Source organism: Aythya marila (assembly GCF_965140915.1).
Source record: "Aythya marila genome assembly, chromosome: 12".
Classification (NCBI taxonomy): Eukaryota; Metazoa; Chordata; class Aves; order Anseriformes; family Anatidae; genus Aythya; species Aythya marila.
In genome coordinates this window covers 10,870,487-10,884,664 of record NC_139053.1, presented here as the reverse complement: position 1 = coordinate 10,884,664, position 14,178 = coordinate 10,870,487, and the positions used below count along the sequence as shown (strand labels likewise).

General features: G+C 44.6%; 1 protein-coding gene across 4 annotated transcripts in view; it reads right to left on the bottom strand.

Annotated features, from left to right (window-relative positions):
• The window catches only part of LRP3 (LDL receptor related protein 3), a 28,025-nt gene extending 20,465 nt beyond the window's left edge, over window positions 1–7,560 (bottom strand). Inside the window, exons 1-3 of one of the 4 annotated variants that reach the window (XM_082770067.1) lie at window positions 5,819–5,849; window positions 4,492–4,554; window positions 999–1,046 (exon numbers count right to left, since the gene is read on the bottom strand). In XM_082770067.1, coding sequence (XP_082626193.1) covers window positions 999–1,046; window positions 4,492–4,498 — 55 coding nt within the window. In that variant the 5' untranslated portion in view covers window positions 4,499–4,554; window positions 5,819–5,849. Of the gene's footprint in view, window positions 1–998; window positions 1,047–4,475; window positions 4,555–5,818; window positions 6,282–7,432 lie in introns of those variants that run through there. The other 3 variants (XM_082770070.1, XM_082770069.1, XM_082770068.1) reach the window with 3 other exon arrangements.
• Window positions 7,561–14,178: the final 6,618 nt, after the last annotated feature.

Here is a 14,178-nt window from a genome sequence, read left to right as displayed (position 1 = left end):
ACAGCATTAGAAAGCATTAGTGCCCACTGAGTGAAGTGTTACAGATTTCAGGTTGAGGTAGGATCACCAGCCTAGGTCAGACACTGTGTAATTACTCAAGTTACACTTCATAAACCCATATACCATGCAGCCAAGGGATGCCAAACTCCATGCAAAGCAAAGAACAACTCAGGCAGAATGGACTGGGACACAGGTTACATTCTGGACTCCTTCCAATGAAGGAATGGAAATATAGTGTTGGAAACAATAGATGTCCTATGTGGTGCATCAAGGTCCCCCCAAGCTAAGCCAAAGGAAGTCACCTACTCACAAAATTACTACTCTTTCCCAATTTAAATCTTCTCTCAAACCCCCATGTTGACTGGCATGCTCCAATTCCCACATCAATCAAACCACTGCCTTACAATTATTTTTGTTTTCCCATTTCCTTTCCTCCTATTTCCCATATTTGGTTATTCTGTTTTAATTTAAGTCACAACCTCTTTGGGTATAAAGTACATCTAACAACGTGACTGTGGATTGACAGGCACAAGAGGGCCCTTACCACTAAGAGGATCCTGACTGTAATGCAGCAGTTATGTCAGCAAGCCCCAGTACTGCTATGGAGAAGAAAATTACACTCAGTGCCATGATTCTGGCTGAATTTCCACTCTAAGATGAGACATTTTTAACATTCTGGTTTTAGCTCCTCAGGGAATGGGCCACTGTCCCCAGCTTGATATTCCCAGGCATGTTTCCTAAACACAGATTTTTCCCTAAACAAATCAGCACGTACTGTGACCTTTGCCTCAAGCTTAAGAGTTTTTTCTAGCATGGTGACACCGATGGAGTCCAATAACCAGTCCAGCAAGACTTCAAAGTTCTGAGCTTCCTAAAATGTCACTGTTACTCTCTCAAACAAAGGTCATACTGTTTTGTTTAAAGGCCTCTTAACATGGCAAAGAAACAGTTACAACTTCAAAAGAACAATAAACACAAATAAGAAAAGTATGTCTTACCTAATGAGGTAACAGCACTCTCTATTTTCCCAGTCAAGAAGAGATTCACTGTGTAAAGACAGAAAAATAATGTTTATACAGGTTCCAGTGGCACAGGGTGGCAGTTAGTAGTCAACCATTTCTAAGTGTTTGCTGCAGCGCTAATACAAATATATTGCAGTCTTCCAAAAAGAACATAGCTTATCTACACGGAGAATTCACATAAATCAACTCCTATCCTTCACTGTGGCTATAAAAAGGCAACACACAATGTTAGTTTAGTACCCATCAAATATGTTACCAACAGAAACAACTGCCAATCTTCTCTCTTGTCTTCTGTGGAATTGTTTTGTTTTTTATGAATTGGGGAAGACAGAAGAACAATTACACTAAAACATTCATAATCACAGCTAGTTGCTTTACCTGCTTAAATGCTGGAAAATAATTAACGAGCTTGTTACTTTTAAATACATCCCCTCTGAATAAAGCAAAGTTTGTTCCTCTTAGGTAAATGTCACCTTGAAAATAAGCTGAAAAAGCTAATATGAATAACTTGTCTAATCAACAGCAATGAAGTTTTCCAAAAGGTCCACTGGCAAAATCAAAATAGGATAAGGTGGTGCTTACAGTGCACATCTGACTTACAAATTAGTCTCTAAATACTCTTTCCTCTGATGTCTCCTCTCACAATATATATATATCATCAGAGTGATCTGATAAGAGGGGCTATTGCCAAATTTTTTTTTCAATATTAAGATGTACTTCCATAGAGTTTCCCCATATATTCTTCAAGGCACTTCTCTAATGATTACAGTGCACTTCACTAACTGCTCTCATCGCAGCAGCGTTCCGTAATCTACACAGACAGCTTATTAATAACACGACAAACGTTAAAGCAAATTAGAAAGGTTTAAAAGGTTACCAAAACTTAATTCACAACATCTCAGCCAGGCACACCCTTTGGCTTTATTTTGCATGTGTTAAGTCCTAAATCCTTCTATAGCTGATCTGTCAGCAAGCATTTAGGAAAAAAAAAATCATTAAAAAATGAACAATAGGAGAAACTAGGAACAGAAACTGGCCCTGTTTCCAACAGTCAATGGGAAGCTACTGGCAATTAATACTATTTATGTACCAGAGCAGCATGCCTGAATACAGGCCCCATTGTCTTAGACACTGCCCAAACATCACAAGACAATGAGCCTTGCTCCGACCACCTTCTGGTAGGACTTAAACCAGCACGGGAGAAAGGCAGTACCTAGTGCTCAAGGGCTGGAAGTGGAAAAGCTAAAACCAACCCTCAGCTTGCCACTGCGAGTTGTCCTGATGCAGCTTTCACTCACTTGTGGACTTGATCTGTTAGCAAATTCCAGCAGCTGAGATGCCTACAGCACTTGTGCCATGCCTTACACCTGGATGTCCACAATTTTTCCTTTCCAAAGCCAGAGCTCCAAGAGCCCCATGCAGGCAGGGACTTCCCAGGCATGCAGACTGCTGCACACCTCAGCCGAGGCCAGGCCCTACAGAGCAGAGAACAACTGCTCCCAGCACCGCCCTTCACACAGGAACAACGTTACTGACAAGGGGGCATCACCACATATGCAAGGGGAGCTCCTTCTAAACAGCTGCAGGATGGAGGAGCTTTTTAGCAGCACACAAGGGAAGGACAGCAGCTGAACAACAGCATGTGTATGCTGTGGCTTGAGAAGAACCAGGCTCAAGCTGCAGATTTGTGCTAATAAGCATTAACACTATGTTCAAAGGACCTTAATAGCACTGATTTTATTGCATAATTAATGCACAGCAACATTTGTTACACGATCATGACAACGTGCTATGTAATTATTTCCTTTGTTTCGCAGCGCCAGCTCGCTCCGGCAGGTCAGCGAGCGCACCCAGGAGCGATCCCCAGCCCTGTCCCGGGTTCCTGCTCCGTGACAAAGCTGCAAGTCCGCACGTGACAGACCTGGGATCGCAGCAGTAACAGCAACACACGGCTTCCTCACGCGGTATTAAAGCGCCGCTACTCCTGTAACCATAGTAATTTAGTCATAAAGGCTGAGAATAAATTAACCAGTGGTTAAGTCGCTAATTTGATTTTATGAAAATTAAAATATTTTGCTCCAAAGAAGGTAAAGGAATACACTCGGCAGAACTGTTAACAGCCAGGACTGAAGGGACTGTGTGAGAGGCATGGGAATGCCAGGGGCTGTTAGTGGCACTCTGCAGCCTTTCCACGTTTCCTGCCCGAACCTCCCCAAGGTAACAGAACACGAGCTCCCAAGCAGAGACTCCCTCACAAGCCTGACCAAGGCCGCCACTGCCCTTTAAATGGAAATAAGCAGCATGAAGACAAGGGCCTGACAGAGCGGAACCAGATGACTCAGAGCCATGGTACTTTCTTCTGAGCACCGTTAAACAAGCAGCTCTGGTTTACCACCAGCAAGACAGAGTTACAGACAGCACTGCACACCAGGCCCGGCACACAACTAAAAAAAGACACCCCCCAGAAACGCTCTTTCACCTATGCAAATACAAAACATCTACTGGCTGTCACTGCAAGTTTCCTTCCATTTTCAAGTTCCTTTACACTAAGGAGCCAGCAGTCAAGAACAGTTCTTCAGAATAAAGGTCTTTCACATCAGGCACTTTCCCCAACATCTGCTTTCCTCGCTCTCGGTCTCACTCAAGACCATCTATGCAAATTGCACAAGCACTGTAACCAGCATCTTCTGAAGCTCTCAGAGGCCCAAAAGAAAGAACAGCCATTCCCTGCTGGTTTTCTCACCTCTTGTCAAATCAAAATCCCATCAATACAAAGCCAGTGAGAGACCAGGGGAATGCCAGAAAGTTTTCTAGGTGCTCTTTTTCGTAACAGTTTAGTAGAATTACGGGAAAGCCAGAAAAGAACAAAAGCACTTCAGCTGGCTTGAGCTCCACATAGGAAACTAACTGTGCTGTTCATTTGGATTGCTAAGTAATTGTCAGGGCGAAGTTTTCAGCTGGGAAAGCAGTTAATTTGTACCAGAAGAGAAATTTGCATCTTGGCGCCTCTGAACAAAATGTCAGCTACCTGTCTTTTCCCACAAGCAGAAGGAGAGACATTGACATTGGTGTTTTGATCATTTCCCTGTTAGGTAACTTTCTATGCCCTCCAGAATTTCTCAAGAATGAGAAATGAAATGGCCTTACGGAAGAACAGTTGCAACAAACCCAGTTCCCCTGTCTGGAGCAGCGGTGAACAGCTGAGGTCACACATAGCAATGGTCAGTGGCAGCGCATTTATGCAGACACCAAACAGCACATAAAGCCTCCAGGAGAACAAAAAGTAAAGTAAAGTGGGGCTGAAGAAGCAAGAAGGCAGGAACTGAAAGTAAAGTAAAAAAAAAAAAAAAAAGTAAAAAAGTAAAGATGACTGGAAGGGACAGACAAGCAGGAAGTAAAACACAACATAGTTAAAGCGGCAGCATTATATTCTAAGGTTTGGCTGAAGAATACCTGACAAGCTTCCCACCTCTCATGTTTCTCAACTTCCACTACTGTCAGTTGTGCAAGGAATAGGAATAAAGCATTCCAGCTGAAAAGAAGAGCCAGACAGTGAAATTCTAGAAGTCATAGAAAGCAGAAATCTAGCAAACTTTCAACTGCACATTACCCACTGCTAAGTACAAGAAGCGCTCTCTCACTCGAACTCTAGAATTCACATGATCTTCAATAATCATATCTTACTCATTTTTAGAACAATTGTGCTATTCCTGTTAAATAACAAAAGCTTTAACAAAGGTCTGACCGAGCCACAAGAAAGAAAAGCCACCCAAGACATTCAGAGAACTGGCTGAAACTTTTATCTTTCCTTTAACTTTGCATAAACAGTACAGCAGGCGTTACCCTCATGCTGCACACATTTCTGACATCCCTTTAAGCCTCTGCAGAAAAGTAACAGCAGCTACAGCCCCTGTTCAAACTTAGTAGTTCAGATAGCTTTTTAGGTTGTACTTCCGTTAGTCAAAATAGACATATTTGAAGTAACCAGAGCAGCTTTTAACTTTCTGCTTTTTCCGAGGCAAGCACTGATGTCAAAGAGAACTTGTACAAGACCAGAGTGAGCAGCCCAGCCACGGACACCCATTTCTGATAGTTTACATAAGGGACACCACCACCTATCCTGGGGATTATCACAAAGGAACTTTATCCGCTTTCTTAGCAAACAGCAGCGGGTTTCGCACATCTTTCTCCACGAGCCGTGGCAGTTTGTCGGAGCCAGCAGCCGGCAGAGCCGCGGGCAGCCCCGGCCCCGCTGCGCTTCAGCAGAACCTGGGGCAGGAGCGGAGCGCTCCAGCAGCTCCCGCTTCGTGCCCGGCCCTGGTGCCTCCGGGCGGCCTCTCGGCTGCTTCCAGCCGCAGGCTTCAACGCTTCCAGCCTAGGACCGACCCCCCCGGGTGCCGGCAGGGGCTGCCAGCCCGGGAGCCGTCTGCCCGCGCCGCCGCTCGCCACCTGCTCGGCGGGGAGCGCTGCGAGCGGCCGGGAGGGCAGGAGGGGAGCGGAGCGCGGCAGGGGGCGAGGGCAACACCGCCTTGCTGCGGTTCCAGCCTGCGGGAGGCACCGGCGCAGCCTAAACTTTTTGGGTATTTTTTTCTGAAGCGCCGCGCGGGGCTCCGCGGCCGAGGGCACGGCGGGAGGGACCCGAGTCCCTGCGGGGAGCGGGGACGGGGACACGGGGAGGGGGACACACGCTGACGCGACCCCCTGTGCTCCCCGCACCCCGCAGGTGCCGCCTGCCCCCAGCGCCCCGCTGCCGGCCCTGCCCCGCCGCTGACTCGCTCCCTCCCTCCCTCACTCACCCAGGCAGATGGCGGTGAGCGGCACCAGCGCGCCCTGCCGGAGCTCCGCGGCCGCTGCCTTCTCCATGGCGGGTCGCCGCCTGCCTGCCTGCCCTTCAGCGCGGCGGGGAGCGGGGAGAGGGAGGGGGGGGGGAACCGCGGCAGCTCCGCTCCCTCCTCTCCTCTCCTCTACGCCGAGCCGCCGGCGGGGCCGGCCCGCCGCGCCGCCCGGGGAGCCGGCAGTGGGGCGGGCGCCTCCCGCCGCAGCCCCATGGCCGCGGCCGGCGCTGCGGGGCAGGTGGAGGAGGACGGACCGCAGCGGCAGCGCCGCCGCCCCACGTGACGGGCCCGCCGGGAGGCGGCGGCGGTAACGGCGGCCGGGCCGGAGGGCTCGGGGAGCGCCGCGCTGAGCTGCACCGCCCCGCCCCGCTCCGCTCTGCCCCGCGCCGCGCCGCGCACACCTGAGGGGCCGCCGGCAGGCGGAGCGCGGCCCGCGGCGGAAGGGAAGGCGAGGGCCGAGCCCGCCCGCGCAGCCCCGGGTTTCCTGTCAGCCACCCGCGGCCCCCGCCTCAGCCCGCTCCGCGCCGCCGAGGCGCCCGGGGGCATGGCGAGCCCCCCCCCCGGCTCACGGGGGGGCTGTGAGGCAGCGCCCCGCCGGGCCCCCCTGCCGGGGGAGCGGCCCCGAGCCGCGCTGAGGCGGCGCGGCCCGGCCTTGCCTCGCCGAGCTGCCCCCGGGGCGGCAGTGCCCCCCTCGGAGGGGGCTGGTCCCGGCCTGCCGGGGGCGAAACTGAGGGGAGCTGGGCGTACAGCGAGCCGAGCGAGGCTCCGCAGCACGCCGGGGTAGCGCTGTAAGGCCACGGGGCTCCCCTGAGAACGGACAAAGGCACGGGGAAAGTCTCACAAGTTCACGAGGAGCAGCAGGACCACAAAGTTAACGGGGAGATTCATGAGCTGAGTAGGAAAATAATAATAGATGAAGGAATCTTGTCCAGGCCAATTACAGAAATGAACCACCTCTGCCTCAGACATTCCCTCAACTTCACAGTTTTCCAAGTGGCAGGTGCTCACCGCCCTCCCCAGAGCCCTGGCAACAGCTCACATCTTCCCACAGAGCTGCTCCCTTGGCAGGAGCAAAGCCCCACCAGCCCTGCCCTGCCACGAGCTGTGTGTGCAGCCTGCTGAGCAGCGCCTTACCTCAGCCCACAGCTACCAACAACGCAGGACTCCGTGACAGCACCATTCCTTAACCTGCACAAACAAGGGCTCTGCCATATATCACAGTGTACTACTCCTCCAGGGCAAAGGTGAGGTCTTGCAGTATTTCACTACAAACACAGGAAGTTTTCCCTATGCTTGAAAAAAATTGCATCTTTGCATCCTGCGGCTGTACCACACTAGAGACAGCAGGCATACAGTCTATGGGGATACTATTTACAACAGAAACTCTCCCATTGTATTAAAAATTGATCAATATAATCAGCAACACAAAACAATAACATCTATTTTTTACCCAGCTTCCCCCTAAAATGATGCAATAAGTAAAATTCACATTTAAGGGTTGTCTGCTTGACATTAGGCTCTGATGGCACTAATGATAGACGTGTGAAGTCACAAGCACCGGCTGGAGCTCCCTACCATTCAAGCAGCGTCAGGCACTGTGCAGTCACAGAAACACACTCAGTTATTCGGCTGTCTTGGGGCCTGGGTTCAGCTCTTCATCCTGGTGAGACGTGGCAGAGTGAGCCTATCAAAAGCACCACAGTCTGAGGAAGGACATGAAAAGCAACAAACATTTGTAAGAGGAAACAGGATGGTGAGATAAAGCCCAGGCATTTGCTATCAGCTAGCATCGATGTGTAGCAGCACCCACACCACGAACAAGATTCTCACAAAAAAGATGCAACAAAATAAGTTACAGGTGCTACCCCACACTGAAAGCTTTGTGCCATTTCAATTGTCATCTGAGTCAGGTTTCAATCAGGTACTGCCCAAGTCAGCTTAAAGATAAGGCAATGTGAAAGAGTGCTAATGATCCTGCATAATAACGGAACTGAGCACAGCGAGGGAAGCAAGTGGCTGTGTAGAGGGCTGGGTTTCCCAAGCCCTGCCCCAGGTATTCCCTGAGGCGTGTAAAAGATGACGCTTCTCACACACAACGCCTGTCTGATGCACGCCCAGGTACCCACTCAGATATTTCAGTTATTTGTTAATTATGCACGCCTCACCTAGGAAAACAGCTGTACAACTCTAAATGTTTATATGATTAAAAGAGGAGAGAAAAGCATATTTAAGTTGCCTGGGGTGCTGTACAGTTTAAAAATATTAATTAGAACTATGATCTTCATTTGCCCATAAGCTCTTGAGTGCAATTTTAAACACACATCTCAGTTATACAAATTCTTTTAAACGTGTCTACAATAAAACCACTCCACAGAGCTACTCTCATGGCACTGTATCTTGTTTAAAATTAATCCACTCAGCAGAAAGCTTTGGCCAGGGAAAGAAAGAAAGAGATCAAATTAAAAATCGGGAAAGGAAACACCAGATAAGAAAGAAAAGGCAGCAATGGATGAGAAAACAGCAGGCCTGGCTGAAACTATTTCAGGGCTGGTGGTGACAGCTACTTTCTGGAGAGTCTACGGGAAGCAGATCGTGTTGGCTGCAGAAAGCACATTAAAGTCAAAGCACAGGCTCCAGTTTCCTTTCGCTGATTCTTATTTGATAGTGGAAAAACTCTGGCAGAGTGGTGAAATGGAGGGCTAAGGGCTTTAATGCCTGAAAGCACCAGGGTTCACCAAAGGACATCTCTCAGCACACTGAGATATTGCTTTAGACCTTTTTATTTCAACAATATAAAGTGTGGCTACAGTAATATCTCAGGGGTTCAGGTGATCCTTATCCTCAGTGAGCTGTAGACTTGGGCCTTATCTCAGCAACCCTTTGATGGAATTATAATAATTGTAATTCACATTTGTCTATCACTCTGGATCTTAATGGATGCCTAATGGATGACTGGCCTGAGGATCAATAATATCACGTCTTGTCTACTTGGGATGAGAGAACTGAATGTTAAAATAAATACGTCCACTATGCTAAAGATGCAGAAATAATAAGCGGATCGATGCAAACAAAGTTTATCGGGAGGTGAGAAGGCCCCGCACGCAGCACAGAGAGGACCTGGCTGTTCTGCCCATTCAGGCTGGTTTACAAGCACATGTGTTGTGCACTTTTTAAGTAGCATAATAAATCACACAGTGTTTTCTACAACTAAATTCTTCCTAATCTAACCAGACAATTCTTAAACCTTTAATGGGCCTATGATTGTAAAATCATTTCTGTCTGGGTTTTTGAGCAGTAATCTTCAAATTATGGGTTTGAAACAGCAATAATGGAATGTGTCATAAAAGAGTTTTTCCTCAGTAAGTCTATTATTGTAATAAAATAATGTATCTAGTCACCTCTACATTCCACATTAACCCTTTTTATGATAATTATGAGTAAAGTGCATCTCTCATTTCCATTAAATAGTATCTTTGCATATCACTTAAACGGAAGACTTATATAGGGCTGAAAGCAAAGCAATGTGCATGTTCTTTTTTTAACCATGCCAATAACTTGTTAAGATAAAATCCAGTCAGTTTAAGATTTATCCTTATACTTGGCCTTCACATAAGACTAACTTAAAATTTAAGTCCTAGTTTTCAGTCATAACATTTTGTCTTCACAGAAATATATTAGAAAAGTATATATGAAATTACATATCCATATGCTCCTGTATCTATTGGTTACAGTGGGATTCATGATCTCACTACAACATCCACACACCTTTAAAATATAATCAGTAGAACCCATTCTAGGTGTTCCACTGCAGGATGATTCGCAGATTATTTTAAAATCATTTTAAAAGTGTTGTAAGTTAAACCATAGCTGGAGCTGTTTCAAGACTTCATATCCAGTGTCAGAACATGTGGCTGTAGGAAACTCATTAGAAGAAGTTACACATTACACATGCTACTGCATTTGACAGAATTGGATCACACAAAGTCTTGATTATAACACCAACAAAATAGTTCTGATAAAATTTTACTGAGTGCATTCAACAGATATTACAAATTATTTGTAAAACATATGCAGTGAAGATGAAGACATCATAAAATAATTAGCAATGTTGACTAAGATTATGGATTTCATTGATATTAGTACTAAAAATGTTAAAATAATCTGGAACCTTAACTTGTCCATGAGTAATCTCTGTCTCAGTCTGCCAACATCCAGTTTTATTACATTTTCCATGTCAGTTCCCTCTGCATCTGATTTTTGTAGCTCATGTTTGTGCTTGTTTCTTTGCATTAATTTGGTTGAGATTTCTTTAAAGTAAAACCTCAATTTTACCTGTTCCAAAAGTTCTTTCTAAGCGTTTCTCTCTCTTCCTCCATAAATCAGTTTAAAATAAAAGGTAGCATGTATAGAGATGTGTAGATAAACAAGCCTGAAATCCCATCTATTTTCATCACCTCTGTTCTTTTTTGAAATCTGGCATTGAAGAAAAATTGGTTAGAAAACATTAGGTGTAGTAACATATGCTATTTGTCTCAAGCTCGCTTAGTTTACAGTTAGCTTTATTTTTTACAAGAGTTCATACTGCACCACCACAAAACACTATCGGGCTGGATTTAACAGGGTTTACATTTAGTGACAAATGCACTTTCCCTGAAAGGGAAGAAAATCCTCAAGGGTACTTTGCTGCACTGACCTTAACACTACTCCTGTCTTGATCTATCATAGATGGTTACTAAACTTCAGAGTGAGCTATTTTCCTTACTCTTCCTTAGAAATTTGTTATGCATATATTCTATGAAGAGCTGAAGAAATCCATTGTAATTCACATTCATTTTATTAAATGTGACAGGAACAAATATAGGCAACTTGGTATTACAGTAAAGCGAATCCAGGTATTTTTTTGATGGAGAACTACTATAGCATGATCACCAATGTGTAGGCATTTTTCCAAAGAAAGTGCAAAGCTGTGATATTCCTCCACGATACTCTGAACGTTTAATAAAAGTTCGTATTTGTATCAAGCAGACCAGATTATGAGTAGCAATTACATTAGGGTAATTGCTTGAAAAATAAAATCATTCTCTCTTGAAAGGTTCGTCTTTGTAACTATTATCAAGGCAGCATTAATTGCCTTTTTTTTTTTTTTTTTTTTAATAGTTATAACTTAACTCTCTTAACAAAACTGAGCGGTCTACATAACCTGCTCCATTAAGTAAATTAGGTCTCGTTTTTATTTAACGGTGTTATTGACAGAGTTTTTAATCTTGCAGGACAATTACAGAAGAGAATCAGAATATCCTCATTTTTTAATCCTTACAGAAATAATTTGAGGAAGTTAATCAGGATTTCTTATCAAATTTATAAAGTGCAGTTTAACAATTAAGTTCCTTTGGACAACAAGTCATTCTGAACAATTAAAACAGGAAAAAACAAACAGGCCAAGAGCAGAAGATCTGTTTAATTTCTCTCTCCTTCTTGCCTTTAAATATTTTCAGCATGATTCAGTTTTAAAAGTGTAATCTCGTAGCACTGTTTTATGCCAGCAATTCTATCAATTGTTCCGCGAGGTTCTCGACTGTCACCTGCCAACAGACGTGGCTGTGCCTGCAGCACGCTCCTGAGTCCTAGCTCCTGGTGTCCTTCGAGCTGCTTCCCAGTCCCATGATGCTGCCCAGCCGCTCTGCAGCTTACACAGGCAGGATCAGTTCCTCCAATTTTATTTCACTCGTGACTCCACAGTTAAAGGCTATTTTGACACCACACCACACCTCCTACCTCTCCTGGCAGCTTTATCATTTACTATGTATGGACTGATTTAAGCTGTAGTGATGCTAGTTTTCAGTATCCATGTAGTGGAAAAACACTGCATGCCACTGATCCACTAAGATGGCTAAACTGATTCCTTTTTTTGCCTGTTACTTCATATCTACTGATGAGCAGAGTTTGGACAATTTAATTTAGGTTATGATAAATCCTTTTATGCTTTGCTTGTGTTAGAGACTTACTCTCTCTACCAGAGCTGGAGTCATTAAAGGATTTACTATTCTTCTTGACATTAAATATATATAGATATGTGGTAAATCAAGGCTGAAATAACTCAGAAGTGTTTCTTCTGTTTGTAAATGATAAAAGAGCAATGCCAAATTATGTCTGAATCACATTTCAGATGTATGAATGTTTTCAGATTCCTCTTCACATACAGAAATTCAGGGAAATGATGGTCTCAGTAGGACCTGAAGTTGTGTTTATTTACTTATTTCCTACCAAAGAAAATGTCACCGTCACAAACTATCAGTACATTCCTAGCCAAACATGCAGTAGCTGCATAAGTTACTACAAACTTATTTTAGCATTTAAGTGGGAGATCAAACAACTTGGAATTAGAAACACGAAAACCCCTCTAAGTCACAGGATGAACAAAGTGAATGTGCACTAAAATCAACTCCTTGTGAAAGAACAAATATTTTCTTTGCTCTGTACACATATTGTTATCAGAGCAAATGAAAGTAGCCACATGAAGTGGCTCAGCAGTGCTTCCAGCCCCCAATATCATTTAATTTTTAAAAAATAACAACAGAAATTTAGAAAAGGTGTTGCATGCAGTGAGGCATCTATAAAATCTTTAATTAGGACTGAACAGACACCTTTCAAATAAGTTCAGTGACTGACACTTGTACTGGGTGGGGAAGTGCTGAACACAACTACAACATGGATGGAGAGGCTGCAGAGTAGCTTCCCCGTACTATTCCCACTGCTGGCCTTGAAACTGATCTGTGGTGTAACATTACCCATAGGCTGGGAATACCAATAATTTTTAGAGCTGTCTTCCATCCCCTCTTATGACTAAGAAACTTATGCAAAGATTCTAGACTGATATAAGTCAACCGGACTGTGTGCTTCAGCAAGCTGACAGCTGAGGAGCGGTGCAGCAAGGAGCTCGGAGCCGGTGCTCTGCCAGCGCCACCCGCAAGTGCCAGGATAAATCACAGCAACACCCACGAGTGCGACTCTGGCTTGGACTCTGAGCACTGCATCAACTTCACTGTAAAGTGAATAAAATGGTCATCTATACTATCCAGTATGCTTACTACAGACTGCCATTTTACTTACATCCATCTTCTGGTTCAGCAGGAAAAGTACAACAGAGGCTGAGGATAATCACGCTCCTCATGCCTTACTGACAACTAAGTAAGTTTGCAGATTTTTTACTACTCCTCATTGTGTTACTGACGCCTTAAAATTAACTGTTGTGGCTACTCGTTTTCATTAAAATTTGGCCCAAACCCTTCCTTTAGATGCTAAACTCAGTCCTAGAGAACATAGCTTATGTCCCAGTTTACCTGGGGATTGTCCCTAACACTGGTTTATGGTTTCTTTGCCTTGATTTGTCAACTACAGTTACATTTTCTGAAATTCCAGTGGCATGTTTCTAAGTGTCAAGTTCTATTAGGCCCATGCTGCACGAAGTGTTGTATTTCTCATTCATTGCAATACTCTACTGTTTTAAGAGTCTTACTGATTTTACACTACAAGCATGTCCTTGGAATCATCTAAGATCATTACTAACAAATTTCTTCTGCATTTTTTGTATAAGTTCTCAATACATATTCATAACACAGTGATTTGGGGTTCATAAAAGAGCAAATTACATCTTATTTCCCAAATGATTGCAAAGCTCTTCTTAACATGCACAGATAAATAACACAGCGAAAATTTGGAACCATGCATGAGTGAGGCTGTTCCACAGAAAGAATGAAAAAGGATGTAAAGGAATGCATGAACTTGCCTAGAAAATTCTCTCTATTTTTTGCAGGGATAATACAGCCAGATTCATAGTACATATAATGTATTAACAAGGACATAAGGATCACAATGTACTGGCTCATCAAAACAATAGTCTGTTAGCTAATTTCACTAAAAGTAAAAGCCATTTTAAAGCACCAAGAGAGAAATACCAACACATGCTTAGATGTGAATGTTCAATCATTATGCAGACTGTGTGCCAATACTTGTAACGGAAGGGATGCAGGACATGTTGAGTCCGTAGCTACTAAGTCATGAGGTATGTTTCCATGATAGAAAAAGCTCTGGCATCTTTGCTGTGTCACACTGAATGAACGAACACTTCTCTCTGGCACATTAGTGATTCAACCAACTGTTAACAGCAGCAGTGGTAAGTATTTATAGTGTAAGCACTCAGTGTCCCAAACAAAAACTGGAAGCACATTGTCAGGTATGGTGGGCTGGTAGCTACAGATAGGAAATCATGTCTGCCCTGAAGGTGCAATGATTTCATCTCTGTTCCTTGTTGCATAGGCTGG